The sequence below is a fragment of the Monodelphis domestica genome, chromosome X (assembly GCF_027887165.1).
Source record: "Monodelphis domestica isolate mMonDom1 chromosome X, mMonDom1.pri, whole genome shotgun sequence".
Lineage (NCBI taxonomy): Eukaryota > Metazoa > Chordata > Mammalia > Didelphimorphia > Didelphidae > Monodelphis > Monodelphis domestica.
Genome location: NC_077235.1, coordinates 58078084 through 58099341, shown reverse-complemented (window position 1 = coordinate 58099341; position 21258 = coordinate 58078084). Strand labels below are relative to the sequence as shown.

General features: G+C 40.9%; 1 protein-coding gene across 6 annotated transcripts in view; it reads left to right on the top strand.

Annotated features, from left to right (window-relative positions):
- Positions 1-7397, top strand: part of STAG2 (STAG2 cohesin complex component) — a 118285-nt gene extending 110888 nt beyond the window's left edge. For all 6 annotated transcript variants that reach the window (XM_007507074.3, XM_056808893.1, XM_016426632.2 and 3 more), the window contains 2 exons: positions 49-126; positions 5240-7397. In XM_007507074.3, coding sequence (XP_007507136.1) covers positions 49-126; positions 5240-5263 — 102 coding nt within the window. In that variant the 3' untranslated portion in view covers positions 5264-7397. The remainder of the gene's footprint in view (positions 1-48; positions 127-5239) is intronic.
- The last annotated feature ends 13861 nt before the right edge of the window (positions 7398-21258 follow it).

The following is a 21258-nucleotide window of genomic DNA, read 5'->3' as shown; positions in this document are numbered from 1 at the left end:
GAATGTACACTTACTTTCCTTTTTTTCTTTTCTCTCTTTTTTTCAAAGCCACCATCCAAGAACAGGAGAGAGAGGACAGAGCTGAAGCCCGATTTCTTTGATCCTGCTTCAATTATGGATGAATCAGTAGGTCTTATTTAAGTCATTAGGATTTCAAACTCAAAAGTACATGGGGTTTTCCATTTAAAATTTGTGTTGTGTTCAACATGTTTGTGAGTTATTTGGAACTTGTGGAGTACATTCTTCCATATTATACTCGAAGAACGGGTTCCCAGACTAATTGACGAAGCCTAATTATAATTAATTCATTCTATACCCGATGAGACTTAACTTTCACATAGAACAGTTTTTCTGTGGGAAGATGCATTCTGAGTTCTAGTTTGGAATGCTAAGGACATATCTTACCATATTCTCATTCAAGCAGTAGAAAATGGGACACTGGAGGGTTTGGGGGAGTTTGCAGAGAGGAGAAGGTGATAGGAACCACCTCAGTGGTGAAGCTTTTGTAATTTAGGGCTTTTTGATTGCATAAATTCCTGAGTTTACTTCATAGTCTTTGGCAAGATTCCAAGTCACTACCCTTCCTTTCCCTTGGTCTCCAGGGATTGAATTATTGGCTTTTACATTGATCACTATGAAATAGAAGTACTTTCTTACTCTTCTGTCCCAGAATGAAGTCTGTGTATTTTGGGGCATTTTTAAAAGGGCTTTTACTTCTATGGATTGACCAAGAAGGAGTAAGGGGAAAGAGAAAAAGTTGCCTTGTATTAATTGGAATAAAAACAGATCCTTGATCACAATCTTGGTTAGCATCTTCTTAGCTTGCCTCTTGAGCCCTAGCTTTCTCTACTTTTTAAAATGAGGGATTACATTTCTTTCGCATACCTTTAGAGGATAACTATTTTCTAACATTCCAAAGGCCACAGAGATGATGATCATGTTGAGGCAGATGGTGATGGTGAAGGACTTAGGAAAAACATGAACTTCTTGTGCACACTTTCAATTAACAGCTGTGCTTCAGTTGAGAGTGCTTACCCTAGAGTTAGGAAGGCTTGAGTTCAAATGCAGCCTCAGGCACTTCTTATCTTTGTGACCCTGGGCAAGTGACTTAACCTCTGCTTACCTGACAGAAGGATCCGTTGGAGAAGGAAGTGGCAAACTACTCCAGCATCCTTGCTAAGAAAACCTCATGAATAGCTTATGAGTAGCCAAGAGTTGTACACAACCGATATCTAAATGACAGCAGTGTTCCATGCTCTGTCCTTTGGGCCTGTGATAAAGAATTGTTTTTCTTGCCCTTGTTCTCAGGGAAGTAAGTCTTCATTTGGGAAGAAACCCCAGACGTGCTTTCCTTTGTTCCAATCCCCCACCCCACCCCCAAAACAAACAATAACAACAAAACAAAAAAACTCACAACCCTTCTTTTCTGTCTTAGTAACCAGTCAGAAGGGGCTAGGGCTAATGAATTAGGGTCAAGTGACTTGCCTAGGGTCACACAAATAGGAAGTGCCTGAGGCTAGGTCACTAGACTCTAGGCTGAGTACTCTATTCACTGGGTCTGTCATTTTGCGGGGCTGCTTTATCTTAGAAACAACTCTAAGACAGAAATGTTCCATCTTTCCTTACAAAGGAACAATAATCTTGAGTGTTTTATCACAAAGAATTAGAGGGAAATTACTTTTATTTTAAAATTTTGTGAAGGAAAATGTCCGAAGCTAGGATTTTCTCTGACCTCAAATGAAGTTCTAGGGTAGAGTACAATTTCTGAAAGTTCCCCCTGTTAACTTGTCTCTAGTGCCTGCTAAGCAGGGCCATCCTAGGCGGGATTTTGCCTGGGTGCCTTCCTGCTGCTTCTTCAGGTTATCTAGTGCTCAATGCCTTTACTGGAAGAAAGGCGACGGCCCCTAGCACGCGTAGAGCCACTGCTCGGACGCTTTTAGTGGGCACTATCTCATGAGGCCGCAGCAGCTACTCTCGGTTTCGGATAATTCATTGGTAGGAAGTTCTTTATATGAATGGTTACAATAACATTTCTCTCTGGCTTTATGCATTCAACCTAATCTTTACATTACAGACAGTGAGGATGAATGCTCAGACTAGTAGTCCATCAACATCATATTGAATTATGTTCAGTATTCTCTATGTCACAAGACAGGACAGCAGTAATATATTTTGGAGATTCACAGCAGGCATTCAAACCAAGTATTTAACCAGGATGATTTTTCTGTATTTCCTTAATATGAAAAAAAATTCTAGTAAACATTTTCTTTCTTTGTGATATCCTGAGAGAGGCAGGCTGCCCATTACTGCCATTATTTGTGTTTCCTACACATTGTCCTGGACTTATGGAATACCAGGGAGAGGTGTGGATGAACGATCAGCCTTTGAATGTTTTTGATTTAGTAGTTAAACTGTAATTAAGGTCAGTATATAAAGATACTGTAAAATTGTGACTTAACCACTCTTGCATTACTTTTCACATCAGCTCTATGTGGCACAGCACTCTTATTGTGTTTAAGGCATAGAGGTTATTTGTTAAAGGTCCCAAAGCATAGTCCATGTGGGATCGCTATTTTTTTCATGTGTGTTTTTTGGTCTATATCAACTGACTTTCCCACATGCTGTGGAACCTAAACTTTCATTTCCTCATTACCACCACATGATGGCAGCAGGTTATCATTGTGTGGTTACATGATTTTAAGAGTGGAAATTTTTTTCAAATTAAATGACTTATTTCGAGGTACATTTGTAGCATTTTGATTAAGTAAAACAAATCTGTTTTGTGTTTCGTGAAATGCCCTGTTTTTAGTTATTGCTACAATAGAGGAGTTTTTTTAAGCCAAAAAACCCAAACAGTTTAAATTTCTGCCCTTTTTTATTGCTTTCTGGACACTTACTTCAGGAGACAGACTAAAAAGTCTGTATCAGAGAAATAGTGTTTGAAATATGCAGCATGAAACATTAAGGCATTCATTTGATATTGAGGGTTTTTAAAAACAATCTTTAATATTAGAATAACAGGACCAAATTCCACAGATTTCCAGTTCAGCAGGAGCTCAGAAAGCTTAAATGTTTGGGGCAAGGTCACATACCAAGAGCCAGGATTAAAAGCCAGGTCCTTTCATTCCCAACCAGTCAAGTTTACCCCGTACCATGTTCCTTTACCTGATCCCTACTCGTTATTCATATGTGAAATCTACATAGCAAACAATTAGGAAGCAACAAAAGTATTATGCAATAGAATTCTAGAATGCTATATATAGTAAGGTACATGAAGGAATTCACATGACATGGTGTGATAAAGCTTACTCTACACATGTGATCTTTCCCAAAGCATTTCCCTGTTGGGCCTACAGGTTTCTTATCAGTAAATGAGGTTTGGACTGTTTGATCTCTTGGGTTTTATAGCTCTTAACACTTCATCAGAGAGATCCTAATGAAAATGAGAAAAAATAAGGAAATTCTTCAACTTGCTTCTTCAAATTGACATTCTTTTGTCAGCTATATCTAATACTGGCCTAACTTCATTCCAACTACCTTTCTAACAGATAATTTTTAAGGTGTTCTATTATTAGACACTAGCTTTTTAAATAGATGCTTTCTACTGTCTGGAAGCATGCAATGCTACTTTATTCCTTTGTGACACTGCCTTTTTCCTCCACATACAGGCCACCACCATTCTTTCTTAATATCAAGATAACACCAAAGTGGTTTTTTTTTTAATGTGTGTGCACTTTCTTATTTAGCTATAAATTCTGTTTTGAACAGGCCTATTTTGGGTTTAAAGAACAAGGAGATGTTGAGAACAAATTTCCTTTATAGTTTCTGCTTTTTCTTTAATCATCAAAATTGTCTGTAGAGCAATAGTGCCAACATGCCATTATATTGCTAAGAAGGCATAGCATAACAAAGCTGTTCTTATATTCCAATGCCTAATTCATGGAACCAGTGCTTAATCTTTTTTTAGCCTGTTATATACAACAAAGACTCTTGTGTACACGGTCTGATTAGAAAAACTTAAGTATTCTTGGCATTGTTATTGGACCTAATTTTCACCCAGATAAATACTCACCATCTACATCTAGTCTGTAACTGCCAAAGCAAAACAGTGGGAGAACTAGGGAATGATGCATTTCTTCTTCCTCTACAGAGTTCAAAGCATTTCTTTTTTCCTTGTTAATTACTTACAGATAAGTCTGGGGTCAATATCTTCCTAGGTCTCAGAAAGCTATTTTGATAGCAGTGTACATTTTATTTGGGGGAAATAGTTTGAAGGCTTCCTGAACTCCATTGTGGTGATGGTGCTCAGCTTTTTTTTGGTTTCAGCTGTAATTATAAACTGAGGCAAATCTTGACTTAGCTAAGTTCTCATCCTATCTTTCTGCTCAAGACGAAAAAGATGATTCATTTCAATTTATTGGCAGAGTAACCACTTAGATTTCTAGCAGAGACATAACTGAAACCTGGATCCCCTCTTTAAAAGAGATGTTCCCACTCCCACCCCCCTCCACACTTCTTCTTAGTTGTCCAGGGTTGGCAACTATCTTAACATTGATAAGTTATTAAGATTGTGTGTGTGTTGACCATTCTTTTCCCAGCTTTTTTGGGAAGCTGCAGAAAAGAAGAGTATTTTGTTTCATGTTATCCTTATTTCGTTGATTTCTAAAAATATTAAAATTACATGGCAATTCACTTGGAGTAAATTCTCTAAAAAAAGGGTTCTTCACCTAGGGTGGTGGGGAAAAAAATACATCTTTATTTTTCCTAATGTTTAGCTAAAATTTAGGATTTCCTTCAACTATTTCTGAATATTAGTCCGAGGGACCCATAGGTTTCCCCAGACTGCCATCTGTTTACTCTTTGATAGCTATACTTATTTCGGGGTACAGATGACCAAACATAAGGGCCATGGAAGTGGGTCTTACCTTTTCCTCTCCAAAAATATTCTTTATGAACATGAACCTGTGAGATGAAGCAAGATGTTAACTTTTATTTGGGGATCTGTAATTAATTTTTGAAACTTCTGTCCTTAGTTGTACATGTAAAGTCAATTCTGGTTCAATCATTTCATTCTTGTTAAGGAAAAAAACAGGCCCTTGTCAAATAAGTTGGCAAGAGAGCTGGGCCATCTCTTGCAGGATGCCATAAATGCGTTACTACACTGACTTTTGAATTGTTATATAGAACTAGTGGTCTAATACATGCTTGATTTTAACAATCTCTTTTCCTCTCTCATTAGGTTCTTGGGGTGTCAATGTTTTAATCTGTGGTGAAGTCATTTTCTAAGTGGAAGAGGAAGTTTTTCAATAAAGTTGGGCTAGTAGATACAGTGAAATTCTGTACAGATTTTTCTCTAAGGAGAATGAAACCTGCCTACCGAGATCAAGTGCATTGAGAGGCAGTTTTGTTTGCCTGAAAAAAAAAAAGTAAAGGACAAGTAAACAATTTGAGGATAAGCTACAGTTTTTGTTGGAAAGCAGTTATTTTATTTATGTGCTATCAGTTGATTTCAAATCATAAGAAGTATTCCCTCTTTGTTTTTAATCTAACAAGAATCTGAGAGGTACTTGATACAGATAGAAAATCCTTTTCTCACACATTTATTTACTGAGTGTACTAAATAATCATGACCTCTGCTGGATTTTTGTTTACATCCATGAACTGAAATGACAGATGGAGTAATTTTTCCCATCCTGGGATTGTAGAACAGAAGAGTTTGGCATTTTAAATTTAAATGCTCAAAACTTCAATCAATGGAAATTTTGGGTTAAGTGCTGTAGTCATGGAGAAAAGTAAACTTAGAAGCAGAACTTTTACAATTTTTTCATCTAAAATGTATTTTAAGATATTTTTAAAATCCAAAAGCTTCTCTAGTCTTCTCAGAAATATCCAGATTCAGTGAACTGCCAGAAGGTAACCAATCTCAGACATGCTTGCCCATTATCAACCCTGAAAGTTTGCTTGTCCTTTAAAGAAAAAAAAAATGTAATGTTGTGAAATTCTTTCCAGTAGTGCCACTGTATTTTGTCTCCAAATAAAAGAAGCTTATTGTAGTATGTTTGCAGAAAAAATCTAAACAAAAATTATACAGCTTATTAGAGTGTGGGAATAGGGAATCTAAATTTTAAATAAAATTATATATATATATAAATTGGTGCTGATTTTATAATTGCGCAGTTTGTTTAGTTTTTTCTTACTTTTAAATTCCAACTTAAAATTATGAGGTTTCAGAAATATATTGAAAGTTTAACAATGTTTAAAAATAGAAAAGCATGAGTGTTCCATGCTTTAAAATGATTTTTAAATTTGTATTTTATATTGTTTTATCTATCTGTCTTTGCAAGCAGTCTTCAGGTTAAAGATACTTCTAACAGGTTACAGTACATTTCCTCTGTATGTAAATTAGATGGGATAATAGAAATCCATAACCCATAATATTCTTTGAAAGCTAAGCTTTAAACCTTCATTTTGTGTCCTTTCACAAACGAATCCAACAGAAAGTGGCGACCTGCCATTTTGACATCAACTCATTTTGCTAGGCTTAGGCAGCTAGACATCATTTTAAACAAAATATTAACTTATATTACATATGTATATTTTTTGTCAGTTGTCTCTCAGTTCTTGAGGTATATTCTTTTAATCATTCCATGCCTTACTATGCTTGCAATACCAGAACATCCCCCAGTTAGATGAATTGAAAGAAAGGCTTCCTTCCTGTTTCTGGATTCCCAAAAGTAAGCATTGGGCTGCGGTAGCCAAAAACCATAAATGATCTTAAGGGATCGTGAGCAACTCTCAATATTTTACTAAGTCATGGGCTTACTGACCAGCCCCCAACCAGACCTGCCTAACTCACTTTCATAAACAAATAATCTCATGTCTGAAAGTACTGCCTATGTTGTTCTCCACACCACTGCATTTAATAGAGCTGCTGAGAGGACTGTATATATGATTTTCAACTTAAGTTGATTTGTTTTCTCACTCTTGAAAAAGGAACATTTCTTTGTGAAAGCAGTTCTTACAGCTTTGTTTTCAACCAGCTAAAAATGTTTTATATATTTACCTTAACCTGTTGTCCTCTACATTCTATTGTCCTAATTGTACTGTTTTCTGATTTGTATTTATGTCTTGAGACAGTAACTTTTTGAATAAAAATAAACCTACAGTATGTTGTATGTTTGCTCTTTTTGAATCATAAGGGGGCTGGGGGGGAGGGCAGCTAAAGTAAGCTTTATCCTGATGGAAATGTTATGTTTATAGGAATTCTTTTACCATGTCTTTTAAGTGTTTGTTTCAAAGTTGATATAATGTATGGAAAACAGCACTGTTTTATATTTGTAACAAATTGTACAAGTTTTTTAATGTGAATAAAGCACTAATTGGGTTAATAACTTAAAGTAGACCAGCTATGCAATCCTGATTGTTTTAAATGTCTTCGAATATGGCATCGAGCTGTTTCAAAAATAACTGCCCCGGGAAATCGTCTCCCCCCAAAGTCACCAACTGATCTGGTGAGTGTTGAAGAGATCAAGGACCTTCAGAGATTAAAATTTGTTTTTAGCAGATGAGAAGAAAGGCGCTGGCGCGGCCGCCCCCCCCCCCCCCCCCCCCCCCCACACACACACACACGATCAGTTGGGTTCTGACCAGCTCATTTGAGTTGGTGTGGGTTGGATTAGGTCAAAGAGATAGCAAGCCTCAAAGTGGACACATAGCAACGATAACACTTGTCACTGCTGACTCAGCAGGCAGAAATCCAAACGGTTACTGTCCCGTGAAGAAAGCACATATTGACAAAAGGGCACGTTTCATGAGTGATGAACAACCCAGCCTCATTTAACAAGAGTTTTCTTCCAATCAAGCTAAGCGAGCAAGTAGATGGAGCCAGGTACAGATCTGCTTTAGGGCAAGGCAGAGTTATGTCACCTTAGTGAGGAAATCTTGGCGATATAGGCAGTTTGGGAAAGAGATGCTAAGAAGGATGGATTACTCCTTACTTTCTGTAGGCCAAGAGGCGTACAGCAGACATCTTGGCGAGGTTTTGGAATCAGAAGAAAATACATGAAAGATAATGTCTTTCCCAGTGCTGGCATACAACAGGAGATGCTAAAAAAATGGCCCTTAATTAGGGTTATTCCATATTGCATCATTTTTCTTCTCTCCTGAGAAAGTATTATGATATTTAGTCATTTGTTTCTCATGTTTTCCAGTGAAAAGGTCTAGTAGATGTGGAAGAGACTGTAAAATTTGATAATTGGCTGAACTCAAAAATAGTGCTTATGGATTTTAAAAAAAGTTGTGATGCAGCTGTATAATTGAATCGGGCCTGGTTCTTGTCAGTAAAGAAATTGTCAGCCCCTCAGAGGATCTTGAGTCCATATAACGTTAATATATACCTCCTTTTCCTTCCCCTTATCCAAAAAAGGCAGCCAGTCATGTACTGGAAACAGCAAACATAAAACGTGAGACATAAAATAGTTTATAAGAATTCTTAGCTGTGTGTTACATTTACTTCATCTCAAGTTTGGGATATAAGCTATTTGATTAAACGGTGTTAGAAGGCATCATGCATCATTTTTTGCTAACTTTACCCAAATTCAGCCATGTTTATGTTCCGATTTGAAACCAGCGTTCTGTTAGATTTCAATATTCATTAAAAATTGTGGCCCTCTTAGGACAAAAATATCAGTATCTTACTACTACAAAGGAAACATTCATATTTAGAAAGGTTTTTTTCATAAATGAATTTGTAGTGTCCTATACAAGATGTTGATGTTGTAGATTCTTTTTGACCTATAGTACACTGATTTGTCATAAATTAACTTTTTTTTTTTCAACTAAAATGTGTTTAGGCTTCAACCAACCTAAACATAAACTTACTTTAGGTTAATTTTGTCTCCCTTTTATCTCGCTTCTGCATTAGCTTTATTCTCTCACTTTTCCCCTTTTTGTAGTTTAGAGAACATGGTTCCTAATGTCACCGAATAAGTATTACTCCTCAAGTAATTTTGAATACTTTTTTCTTGTTGGTAAGCTGAAAGTCCACGTTACATGGATTTGCCCTTTTCCACATAAACATAAGCCCTCCTGAAGAAGTGGCTTTGTTGGGGTACAGAGGGTATTTCTCAGATATTTTCTTCCTTACCTAAGAGCTTAGGATCTTATCCATCCATGGCTTCTCATTCCTTCATTTTATCAGACTTCATTGTTATCTGCTACTGAAAACATATTGCAAAGTTACCTATAGTGACCTACAAATTGCTGATCTGGCTTGGTCTGCCATCTTACTGCCTTATTTTTTTTAAACCCTTACCTTCTGTCTTGGAGTCAATACTGTGTATTGGCTCCAAGGCAGAGAGAGGTAAGGGCTAGGCAATGGGGGTCAAGTGACTTGCCCAGGGTCACACAGCTGGGAAGTGTCTGAGGCCAGATTTTTTTTTAAACTCTGACCTTCTGTCTTGGAGTCAATACTGTGTATTGGCTCCAAGGCAGAGAGAGGTAAGGGCTAGGCAATGGGGGTCAAGTGACTTGCCCAGGGTCACACAGCTGGGAAGTGTCTGAGGCCAGATTTTTTTTTAAACTCTTACCTTCTGTCTTGGAGTCAATACTGTGTATTGGCTCCAAGGCAGAGAGAGGTAAGGGCTAGGCAATGGGGGTCAAGTGACTTGCCCAGGGTCACACAGCTGGGAAGTGTCTGAGGCCAGATTTGAACCTAGGACCTCCCATGTCTAGGCCTGGCTCTAAAATCCACTGAGCTACCCAGCTGCCCCCATCTTACTGCCTTATTAACTGGCTGTTCCCCCCCACCCCCAGCACCATTTTCTGCAGTGCTTTAAATTTTTTTTCTATTTTTAATGGGTCATCTAATGATATTTTAGAGAAGAGATTCATTTCTTGTAGAAAAAAGTATTTGGATTACTGACCCATTCATGAGCAAACCCTTTGCTAAGATCATAACAGTATTAGATGCTTATGAAGTGCCCAAGTGTATTGTGTTCTCCCTCAGTTTTAAAAGCATTTACTAACTGCCTACAAATTATACATATGGGTTTGTTATATGTCAGAAATGAAAGGGCACATCCAGCCCCTGGCTTGTGGGAGCTTTATAATGCTTTAGAGTCAAGGAGGAGACTTCTTAGTCTTCCTGGAGTTTACCACTCCTAGCTCAAACAGATCAAAGACTACTGGTTTTTTTCCCCCTCATTTTATTGTTTTACACTGAAAAGGTATTATCTCCCCTCCCCCTAATTTAAATAAAGAAAAGCCCTTGTTAGTGCTTGATCAAGTAAAATAACTTTCTTGTCAACATTTCTAAAAACGTATGTCTTAATTCAACATCTCGAATCCATCTCTTTCAGGAGAATGGGTAGCAACATCAGCTCTCTGGAGTCGCCATTGTTCGTGGAATGATGTTTTACCAAGTTGTTTCACTGTTATTGTAGAAATCGTTCTCTTGGTCCTGCATACTTCATTTTGCATCAGTTCATATAGACTTTCCAAGCTTTCATTCCATTTTTTAAAAACTGGTATCTTCAATCTTGGTATCAATTCTATGACAGAAGGGCGTCAAGGGCTGGGTAATTGGAGTTCAGTGATTTGCCCAGGGTCACACAGCTGTAGGAGGCATCTGAGGCCAAATTTGATCCCAGGTCCTCCCGACTCCAGGTCTCGGCGTCTACCTAGCTGCCCCCATGCCATACTTTTTTCAGCTTTCCCAATTAATGAGTATCTCCATGGTTTCCAGCGTCATTATGAAAAGCTTTTGTAAATGCCGTGAAACATGAGTCTGTTTTCCTCTTTGGAATATAAAGAGAATAAATAAAAGGCACTGTGTTAAGCTCTGGGGATGTGAAAAGGCGAGAAAGTCTCTGCCCTCAGAGAGTTCAACAATCCAGTGGGGAAGACAACATACAAGCTAATATATTGCAAAGCAAGCTATTTATAGGAGGGGGAAATCATTAAGAAAAGCAAAGCCCGGGGGCAGCTGGGTAGCTCAGTGGATTGAGAGCCAGGCCTAGAGATGGGAGGTCCTAGGTTCAAATTTGGCCTCAAGACACTTCCTAGCTGTCACCCTGGGCAAGTCACTTGACCCCCATTGCCTAGCCCTTATCACTCTTCTGCCTTGGAGCCAATACACAGTATTGACTCCAAGACGGAAGGTAAGGGTTTAAAGAAAAAGAAAAGAAAAGAAAAGAAAAGCCCTGGAAGTCCAAGTTAGTGAAGGCTTCTCACAGAAGGGGGTAGTTTTAGGAGGCAAGGAGATGAGGAGTGGGACCAGAGGGGAGGTCCAGGTGGGATCCAGTGGGACTGCTGGGAAAACAATGTTTTAACCCCAAACTGAGTGGTGGTTCAGAAACTGGCGAGCAAGAGAAAGTTTGGGCCAGTTGGTGTCACCTGTTGGCAATTTTTGGCACTGCCCAAATACCCTTCCTTTCCCCTCCTCCCCCCCACCCCCAAGAAAAATAAAACCTCAAACTCTCGTCTGATTAGGTAAACCATTTTGGGGGAGGGACAGTGATAACAAATGTGAAGTCTGAGTGACTTTAGATGGGACTCGGTCAGATAGCCTCCGTGGCTCCATCCCTCCGGTCTCTTCCCTCAGTGTTGTCATTAGAATGCGTAATGCCTGCTCGAAGGGGATAGACTTGGAATGAATAGAGGGGCTTTCAGGGTCCCTCGGAGCTCTAACCACTGTCACAAGTTCCTTCAAATCTCGCGAGAAGGTTTTAGAAGCAGGCTCTTAGCTTGGCTGTCGTTTTCTAACACTTATTTAATCCTTCCAAAAGGAACCTGGCAGGATCCTGCGCAGGAGACGGAGTTGGCCTTGTGGGTTTAAAAATCAATATGTAATAGCTAACTATCATATTTTGTAAAATTTTATTAATAATAACTAAAGTAAAAGAACTACCCGAACCCAGCCAGTGGGGAGAAAAAAGAGTGAGGGCGTGGCTTACACGGAACTACATACAAACGTGACCACGCAGACGTGCTGGAGAGAGGAGAGGAATTCTGGGAAATACTGAAGGACTTCTGGGGGATGAAGTCCAAGGGTTCAAGATTCTAATTGATAACAGCCTCAAGCTTTCACGTTAACCGAGAAGCCCGTTTCTTACTAAGCCTTGGCTTTGCCTTTTCAGGACAAAAGGTGAGGGTGGAAGCCTTAGTCTATCTGGGTGAGGAGACCGGCCGCAGAACCGGCCCTGATCTGAAGATGAGGACCCATTCATTATGTAACCAAAGGGAGAGTTCTACTAGTCTCTTTGGAGTGGCTCTCAGGAGGATCTTGATATAATGCAATAGAGTTTAAGAATAGTACTGTGCAAAGCTTCCTGGGGTGGGGTAGAGAGGAAAGGGGGGGAACTGAGTATTAAAGCTTGGTAAAAGTGACATGAAATTTGTTTGTGGAAGGAGTCCTGGAAGAGTGGAACAAAGTCACCTGGGTTCAAATCCTCACTCTACCACCAAGGTCACCTGTGTGACCTTAGGCAAGTCTCTTTCCCTCTCTGAGCTTAAGTTTCATCATGGGACCTCTGAGGTCCTTTCCAATGTTTTGCTCTGATCTCCTTGACCCTTCTCTTCCCTGACCACACTCCTCCAATCCACCTAGCTCACACTCTGGACTTATAACTGTGTAATAATCACTTATGTAACCCTGCATGCTCCTCATTCTTGTGAAGATGGTCCACACTAGTCAGAGTCCCATGTAAATGTTAGCTATTCTGTTTATAAGGGGAGAGACCGTGGAGAGGCTTAATTTGGACTCCAACCAAGTAATACCCAGTGTCAGAGGACACTCAATACAACAAGAGCTGTTGTAGACACTCAACTCCGAAGGATTTGGGAACTGCTCAACCGACAGCCAACCATCATTCCAAAGAACCGATGATGAACCATGCTGCCCACCTTCCATGAAGAAATGCTGATTAAAGCCCGCTTTCTTGGAGCAGGGAACAGGGCAAATGCAGAACCTTCTGTTACACAATTATGCATGTCTGTAATGGCTTTTGGAGCTGAGGTGGGGAGAGGCAGAATTTAAAACTGGAAATAAGATAAAATGCCATTAAATATTGGGTTCTTTGCATTACACCATGCTGAAATAGGGCTAGTAGCTCACTCCCTTGTGAACAATCTAGTTTATATGAGGACGATAGTTCTAAAAGCTTAATTTTCTAACTCTTCTAGGTCACATTTGCTTTTTCACAATTCAATTCAACTCAATAAACATTTAATAAACATTTGCTAGGTGCCAAGCTCTCGGGATATGAAAAGGCACAAGAGTCCCTGCTCTTAAAGAGCTTACAATTGAATAGGTGTGAGGATTAAAAGTAATATCCAATAACTCAAATATTATATTTATAAGTTTTATTTTTTTAAAAACTAGTTAAAAGAGAGCTAACTCACTTAAGTGATGAGAAAGAAAGAGAGAGCCAGGAAGGAGCCCCTCCTCTCCCCACTATATAAAAGGTGACCATATAACAAGAGGAATTCTGGGAAATACTGAAGGACTTCTGGGGGATGAAGTCTAAAGGTTCAAAATTCAAACTCTACATAGGGAAGACAACATGCAAGCAAACACATACAAAGCAAGCTTTATAGACAAGAAATAGAAAATAATTAAAAGGGAAAATACTAGAATTGAGGAATTAGTGAGGGCTTCCTGTAGAAGTTGGGATTTTAGTTGGGATCTAAGCTTGGGCAGGGAGATCAGTGGTAGAATCAGAGGAGGGGTCTGGCAATTGAGGGCAGTTAGAGAAGAGAAGGGCAATGCTGAAAAAATACAATGCTTTCCTCCAAATCCTGACTAAGTTGGGGTTCAGACACTGGCAAGCAGGGGAAATTTTTGTGGTTAGTTGGTGCCCCTCTGCAGCCCACCTGCATAGCCACATTAGTAATTCTCAGAAAATGTAAATTCTTTCATGACATGAGGTTTCCTGGGAACTAAAATATTGGCTCTTTTAAATAGCCTTTGTTTGCTATGTTAACAGTTTCTCCTGGTTGGGAGGAACTACAGAGGCATCTAGTCTGACCTCCAGCTCAATTAGATTCTTCTCTATAATATATTGGGTTAAGTGCTTTATCTCCACTAAGGGGGAACCCACTTTAATTTTATTTATTTATTTTTTTAAACCCTTCCCTTCCGTCTTAGAATCAATGCCATGTATTGGTTCCAAGGCAGAAGAAAGGTAAGAGCTAGGCAATGGGGGCCAAGTCACTTGCCCAAGGTCACACATCTGGGAAGTATCTGAGGCCAGATTTGAATCTAGGATGTCCCATCTCTAGGCCTGGCTCTCAATCCACTGGGCAACTCAGCTGCGCCCCCCCCCCCATCCTTTTAAAAGTGTCCCATTTACACTATTGGACAACTTCAGTAGATGGGAACCTTTGCCCAATGCCATTTCCAGGTTACCTTTACCTCAGCAGGCACACATGCCTGAAAAGTTGCAAATATTGTCAGTTTCCTTTTCATAAGGCAAATCCTATTTTCATTTTGATTGAGTTGTAGAGGAAAGAATCCAGGTTCTTGAGTCCGTTTAGCTTCAAATCTCACTGTGACCTTGGACAAGCTATGTAATTACTCTTAGCCTCTGTCTCTTCGCATATCAAAAGAAGAGCCATTGTACTAGTGAGGGAGGCCGGAAAATGGCCAAACTTGAGGGCCTAACAAGCTGACCTGTCAGAACCGTAAATATGCCAAATCCTAGCAGGAAGGCCTAATGAGCTGGTCAGCCTTGAGAAACTTGTCAGAACCATAAATATGCCAAACCGCCAGCTGCAGTAGGTACCAGATAAAGGCCAGGAGGACCCCAATAAATATATCAAGCAACAGGCCAGGAAGACCCCAATAATATAGAATTGTCAAAGTTCCAAGAATAGTAGGAAGCCGATAAGAGCCATACATGCAGGCAAAATTCCAAGGATGGTATACAGTAGATAAGGTGCCTACAGAAAAGTATAAAAAGCCCAGCCTGTCAGAAGCAACTCGGAACTCTGATGATAGAGGTTCCCACTGATGCGTGTATCAGTTCAATAAATGGCCTTTCTCTGCCAGTTTGCATTGTTCGTGGACTTCCATGGTGGTGGGTGAAATCCTGGACCTTAACATTTGGGGGCTCACTGGTACCCCTCCACCTTGGAACCCCCCGGACAGGAGGGCCTAAGGCACTGCCTTGGACCGGACCTTCAGGTGAGCTGAGTGTTGTGTGGCTGTGGGTGAGAATGGTGACCAAATGTGTATGGGGGAGACGACGACCTCTGATGGGCATATGGCTCAGTGGGGCATTCGTTCTTGCGGTTTAAACAAGAGCCCCTATGCTAAGCCCCAGGGCCCGCCTTTTTCTAAGGCAAGAGGCTTAGCCTTGCGGCATTGGTCTGACCCTCCCACCTATTTCTGAGTGCGGACTCCAGATGGCTGCATTTCTGAACTTTCGCGAGAAAGTCAGTCAGTTAATGGAGGAAGCATTTGTGGTCAGGGGAAGGGAAGGATACGGTCCAGGGCAGGTGCCGAGATCGGAACTTTCAGGTGGTTAGAGGCCCCTGAGAACAGAGGTCTGTCTCTGTTGCACAGAGTTCGAGTCTCTGTCTAGTCAGGCCCTGAGCACGGGATTCCGCGTCTCTGTCAGGTACCCTGGCACTTTTGGGACAGGGTTCGAGTCCCTGTCTAGTGTAGGGAAAGGGGTTTTTTCAGTCCCCTTTTTGGGAAGATATTGCATCCCTAGGAGAGACTGGGGGACACCCCAGGATCTCTAGGTAATTTTTAGATGCACTGAGGTTTTTTTGCCACACGGAGGGATCAGGTGGCCAGCTGCCGGCTGCTTGCCCCTGATAGATAGCCGGAGATAGCCGAAGGACTCTAGAGGCAGCTGAAGGGAGCTGGCCACTGATGAGTAATTGCGGGTATCAGGTTTCTTTCTTTACTGTGAAGGAAGCAGCAGGGAAAAAAAAAAGCCGAAGGTCAGGCTGCCTTGGGCAGTGGTTAACCCTTTCCTTGCAACTTCTTGGTCTCAATAATAGAAAACCAGTCTCTTTGTCAAACAGCTTGCTTAAGGGTTTTAGGGTCCTTACAAGTACATGCCAAGAAATGAGATCTTAAGATAAGCTCCTAGGATCGGAGCAGTTTATGTGTCTGTGTCTCTGTTATTTTTCTTCTGGCTTTTGCTGTTTGTCTCGTGTGTCTTTCTGTATTTGGACGCAGGTATGTGGATGTGTGGGAGAGGGTGTCCTATAGGTGTCTTTGAGTCTTTGTTGTGGCTGGATTAAAAAAAAAGGGGGGGGAGTTTGGGATGCAGGGTCACAAAGGAGAATAGATTTTGTACCCCTGCTCCCTCTGCCTGCGTTCCAACCAGGCAGGCTATGATGAAGTAACAACACTGTTCCTGCTCCTGCAAGCAGGCTTCAGGGCGAGAGAGAGTGCAATTGTCCGTTCGATGATTTTTCCCTCCTTCTCCCTTTGGATGGGCCCCCAAAGGAGTGGAAGAGAGAAAATTCTGAGCCGAAAAGGGAGATTCTTGCTCCACAGTTAGAAACTTTCTCTTAAAATTAATTCTCAAACTGGGAGGATTGCTAATGATTTTGATATGGTACAAATGTAATTTCATGTATTACTGTTTGCCAGTTAAATGTGAAATGTTGCCAGATTTTTATTGAGCACAAAAACTCATGGCGAGGGGTTTGTTTTGTTAGGTCTTGCAATGCACAATGATTTCAGTGAATTTGAGAATTGTGTAAATGTGATTGATAGCAAGTCTGATGCAGAGAGGAAAGTTTATTCTGTATGGACAGAAATTGTACTGACTACTTTATAGATGTAAAAGTCATTCAGAGAAACTTGTGTTGTTGAAAAGAACTTATTCTAGAATTTGAATTTGGGAATCCTTCAAATCACATTTATTTTAATAGCAGCAAGAAATTATATTACACACACAAGAAGTTTTTTTTTAAGTGGTTAATCTGTGCATGGGATTAATGAGATAAGTGCTAAGAATTGATGTTTTACAAAAGAGGAAATTTTTAAATGATGATGTTTTTAATCAAGGTTACACGTATTGCTTTTTTTTTTTTAAACCCTTACGTTCCATCTTGGAGTCAATACTGTGTATTGGCTCCAAGGCAGAAGAGTGGTAAGGGCTAGGCAATGGGGGTCAAGTGACTTGCCCAGGGTCACACAGCTGGGAAGTGTCTGAGGCCAGATTGGAACCCAGGACCTCCCATCTCTAGGCCTGGCTCTCAATCCACTGAGCTACCCAGCTGCCCCCACACGTATTGTTTTTAAACGTGCAAAATGCATAGGAAGGAATTTGTAATCTAGAAATGAACATGTATGTATTCCGATGCCAAATGCTGGAAATGAGTAATGCTGAGTGAATGCTAAATATGTATGCATTATGTTATGAAGAGGATTAAGTTTTCCACCTAAAGAGGTTAAGGGTATATGACATACAACCTGTGTGCCCTTAACAAGACAAATTCAACCAGCCGTGTAATCGAGAGGGCTTGTCATGAGGATTAAATACAGTCTGGCTTCAGCTATATCAGAGAGGTCAGGCTGGAACGCCAGGTAACATGCAGCTAACTAGGGAAGGGTGATTAAGTCCATGTGAAAGGAAATAACTTCATATCTTATAACCTAGCTAGATACGTTAATAATTGGCTTTTGGGGTGTCTCGATTCATTTTACGAAGTGCCCCATTTCAATGAGAATAATGAATAGAGATACTAGTTGATATTAAGATACAACAAATTATAAATTGGAATTTAATCAAGTTTGTAGCGATATTTTGAGCTACAAGAAAACTAATCAGGAGGATCTAAGTGCTTTGTACTTCAGTTTGGTTACACCCTGAAAGATTGCTAGAGAACTTAATCACAGTTATTTGGGAGTTGGGAAGTTCAAACTAAAAATTTACTGAGAGTAAATTATTATGAAAGAGGTTTGATAAATTCAAAATTTTAAATTGAAGTACGCTCACTTGTTAAAGAAGGATGGGACAAGGCTGTTAAGTAATAAATCTAAATTGAGTCAAGCAGCCTTACGATAACTTGCTCAGAAGCTATTAACCCCTTCCTTGCACACAGGAAGGAGAAGGAAGTGCTTATAATTATTCTACACTGATACTTATGATCTGACATGGGGGCTTCAAAGAGTTAACAACCGCTGTGTGATAGAACTTACAGATGAGTGTATCTTAATTGTAGATACGGAGGGCAAGCAAATATTGCCAGCCCTGGCTGACCAAAAAAGCTTGCTTGCAGCTGTGGAATCTCACTACAAACATTCCAGGTCCAGAATGATAAAATGAGTTGAGTGATCTGTAATTGATGAAGTTACCTCATACGGGTTCTGAGGATTGTTGGTTGATATTTTGGTTACATTTTTAATCTGTATAAGGATATATGTGGCAAACAATAGCCAAAGAATAGGTAGGGTGTTAAAAAGGGCACATATGTGAAAATGCTTGCTCAGAAATTTATGATTATTATGTGAATGGCTGCTAAAATGTGTTTAAGTATTATTTGGATGTAAACCAAACCTTATTGTAAACCTGACTCTACCATATATTTTGTTACCTCAGTCTACCAATTTGTGCTATGAACTGAAATTTATAATGGTTGCGCTCTATGCTCAAGACTGTTCAATGATGTCATCCTTTACATCAGAATTCTTTGGGGTTACCGATTAGCAGTTGAAGTGATACCAGGGGGGATGGTTGTTTGACTTATGATGGTAAAAGCATGGTAGAGAAAGTGGGGAGGTATGTTGGGTTTGGATTTGGTAGGAGGGGACTTTGATTTAGAGTCCATAAAGCTTTAGTATGCGGGTTTGTAAAGGAAGGATGGACGGTGTGTTCTGCTTTTTAAGCAGAGGGTTTTGGAGGAACAGAAGGGGAGAGAGAGAAGGTGAAAGGGAACAGATGAACATTCTGCTCTCACAATTGGCTCTTTGACTTAGGGATAATATATAAAGGAATGTATGTGGGAAAATCACACAGGATTCTCTGGACAGTTACCCTGAAGTGATTCCTGCATGACCTTGTCTTAGTCTTTCAGATGGCCTAGGTCCAGGAGATGCTACAGCCCTGGTTTATAGGGAACCACTTAATTCAGCACTCATGTGACTACACCTGATGTGTAAATACATGAAAATAATTGTGTGATCAGCCTTGTAGGGATATTAAAGGCTTCTTTGGGGGGTGTGGAGATTTGTTTCTGGATTGCTGATAAGCAAATTTCTCTGAGCTGTTAATGGGTGAGACTTGTCCTTTAAGGAAAAAGAAGGCTTCTGGGACCCAGGGGCAAGGGCTCTAAGGAGAGAAAAAGTCCTAGGATGGCTATAGAGAAGGCAGCCCAAGGCTCACCATGGACTGAATTTTCCTGACCATCCTCGAGTGGAACAACAGTGGCAAGTGACAGCCTTGCTTGGGGTGTCTTTTGTGACTTGGAGATATTTCCCTTTCAGGGCCGTCTTCCTTCGTGACAATTCCCATGATCAGCACAGAATGCAAATGGTGATATTAAAATTTCCATTTCCTCAAACAACCCTAATAATTGGAAATTCTCAAATTGTTAGGAACATGCTTTGAGAAATAGGTGGAGTTTATTCCTAGATGGCTTGTATTTGTAGCCTTAATTTACCACAGTTGAGGTTTGGTTCTTGAGCTTGGGAATATAGCTCACAGCCTTCTTGGTTTCCCCAGCTTCTGGGTAAGGAAATACATCTGTAAGATATTGTTACTCCAGTGGTTATAGACGTCATAGTTAATGTGTATTTTGCAATGGGATATTCTTTAACAGAAACGTCACATACCAGCTCTGCAAACAACTCAGGAAGGGATCTGTTCCTGTCAGAAGATGATTTCTGAGGATGAAGTCTGTTGGTTAAGATACCCAAATGCAAATGTGTGATGTTCATTGCTATTGTATTAATGTCCTGTTCCTATCTGCTATTTGCCCCAGTACACTTCTCTCTTAGGGGCTGACGTCCCCTTGTGACGGGTCTGCCAATCGAGGGAAGGAGTGACAGGACACCCTTCAGATCTCCAGGCAGTTCTCCACTGACCTGGGACCCTGGAATCCACTGAGGACGCGCCCCTAAAGACACTGTCTGCAGCCTTCCCTCCCCCTCGTATTCCCCTCCCTCTCTTTCCTACACATAGGTAGGGACAGCTCTACACCCATGCTCAGCACTGAAGAAACTACAGAAGATCTGGACCTCCGCCCTTTTTCCCTTAGACATTTGGAGAGGGGAGGGGATGGGAAGGCAGGGGGCACTGAACCAGGTGGGGCCTGAGATTCTGGCCCTCCGGGAGGCTGTGTGGTTCCCCTATGGATGGCTGGGCTGGCCAGATGGCACGACTCACCAGAAGCAGTGGGGAGACAGCTAGCAAAAGGAATACATGACCCACTCACTTCCATTACTTCACTTTCTCCCCCACCTCTTGGTTTCCCCCTCCCTTGTCACAAAGTATCCCTCAACTGGGAAATACCTTATCCCACCTGCAGGAGCGCACTGGCTGTGCCCCCGTTCTGGCCTACAGCCCTGTGTCTCCCCTAGCTCCCTCACTGCCCGCTGCACCCCCTCGCAATAGTACCCCGAGTGACCTGCTATGCCAAGGAGGACCCCCTCTTCCTTAAGGAGGGAGGGGGCCTCTGTGCAGCCTTGGGCGAGGAGTGCTGCTTCTATGTTAACCACTCAGGGATTATTAGGGACTCCCTGAGCAAGCTACGAGAAGGTCTAGAAGCTCTGACGGAAGGAGAGGGAAACTTCCGGCCCCTGATACGCCGACCTTTTCTCCCTAGTCACGTTCCTTATAAGATCCCTTATAATCTTAACCCTACTTTTGACATTTGGCCCCTGTATCTTTAACCGCCTTGTTTGGTTCATAAAAGACTGACTAAATGCCATCCAGGTATTGGCGGTTCGACAACAGTACAGACCCTAGCTGAGAGCCACGAGCTGCCCCAGTGGGTGGGCCTAACCACTGCCCCCTAAAAGAAAAAGGAGTTGGGAATGAGGGAGGCCAGAAAATGGCCAAACTTGAGGGCCTAACAAGCTGACCTGTCAGAACGGTAAATATACCAAATCCTAGCAGGAAGGCCTAATGAGCTGGTCAGCCTTGAGAAACTTGTCAGAACCATAAATATGCCAAACCGCCAGCTGCAAGTAGATACCAGATAAAGGCCAGGAGGACCCCAACAAATATATCAAGCAACAGGCCAGGAAGACCCCAATAATATAGAATTGTCAAAGTTCCGAGAATAGTA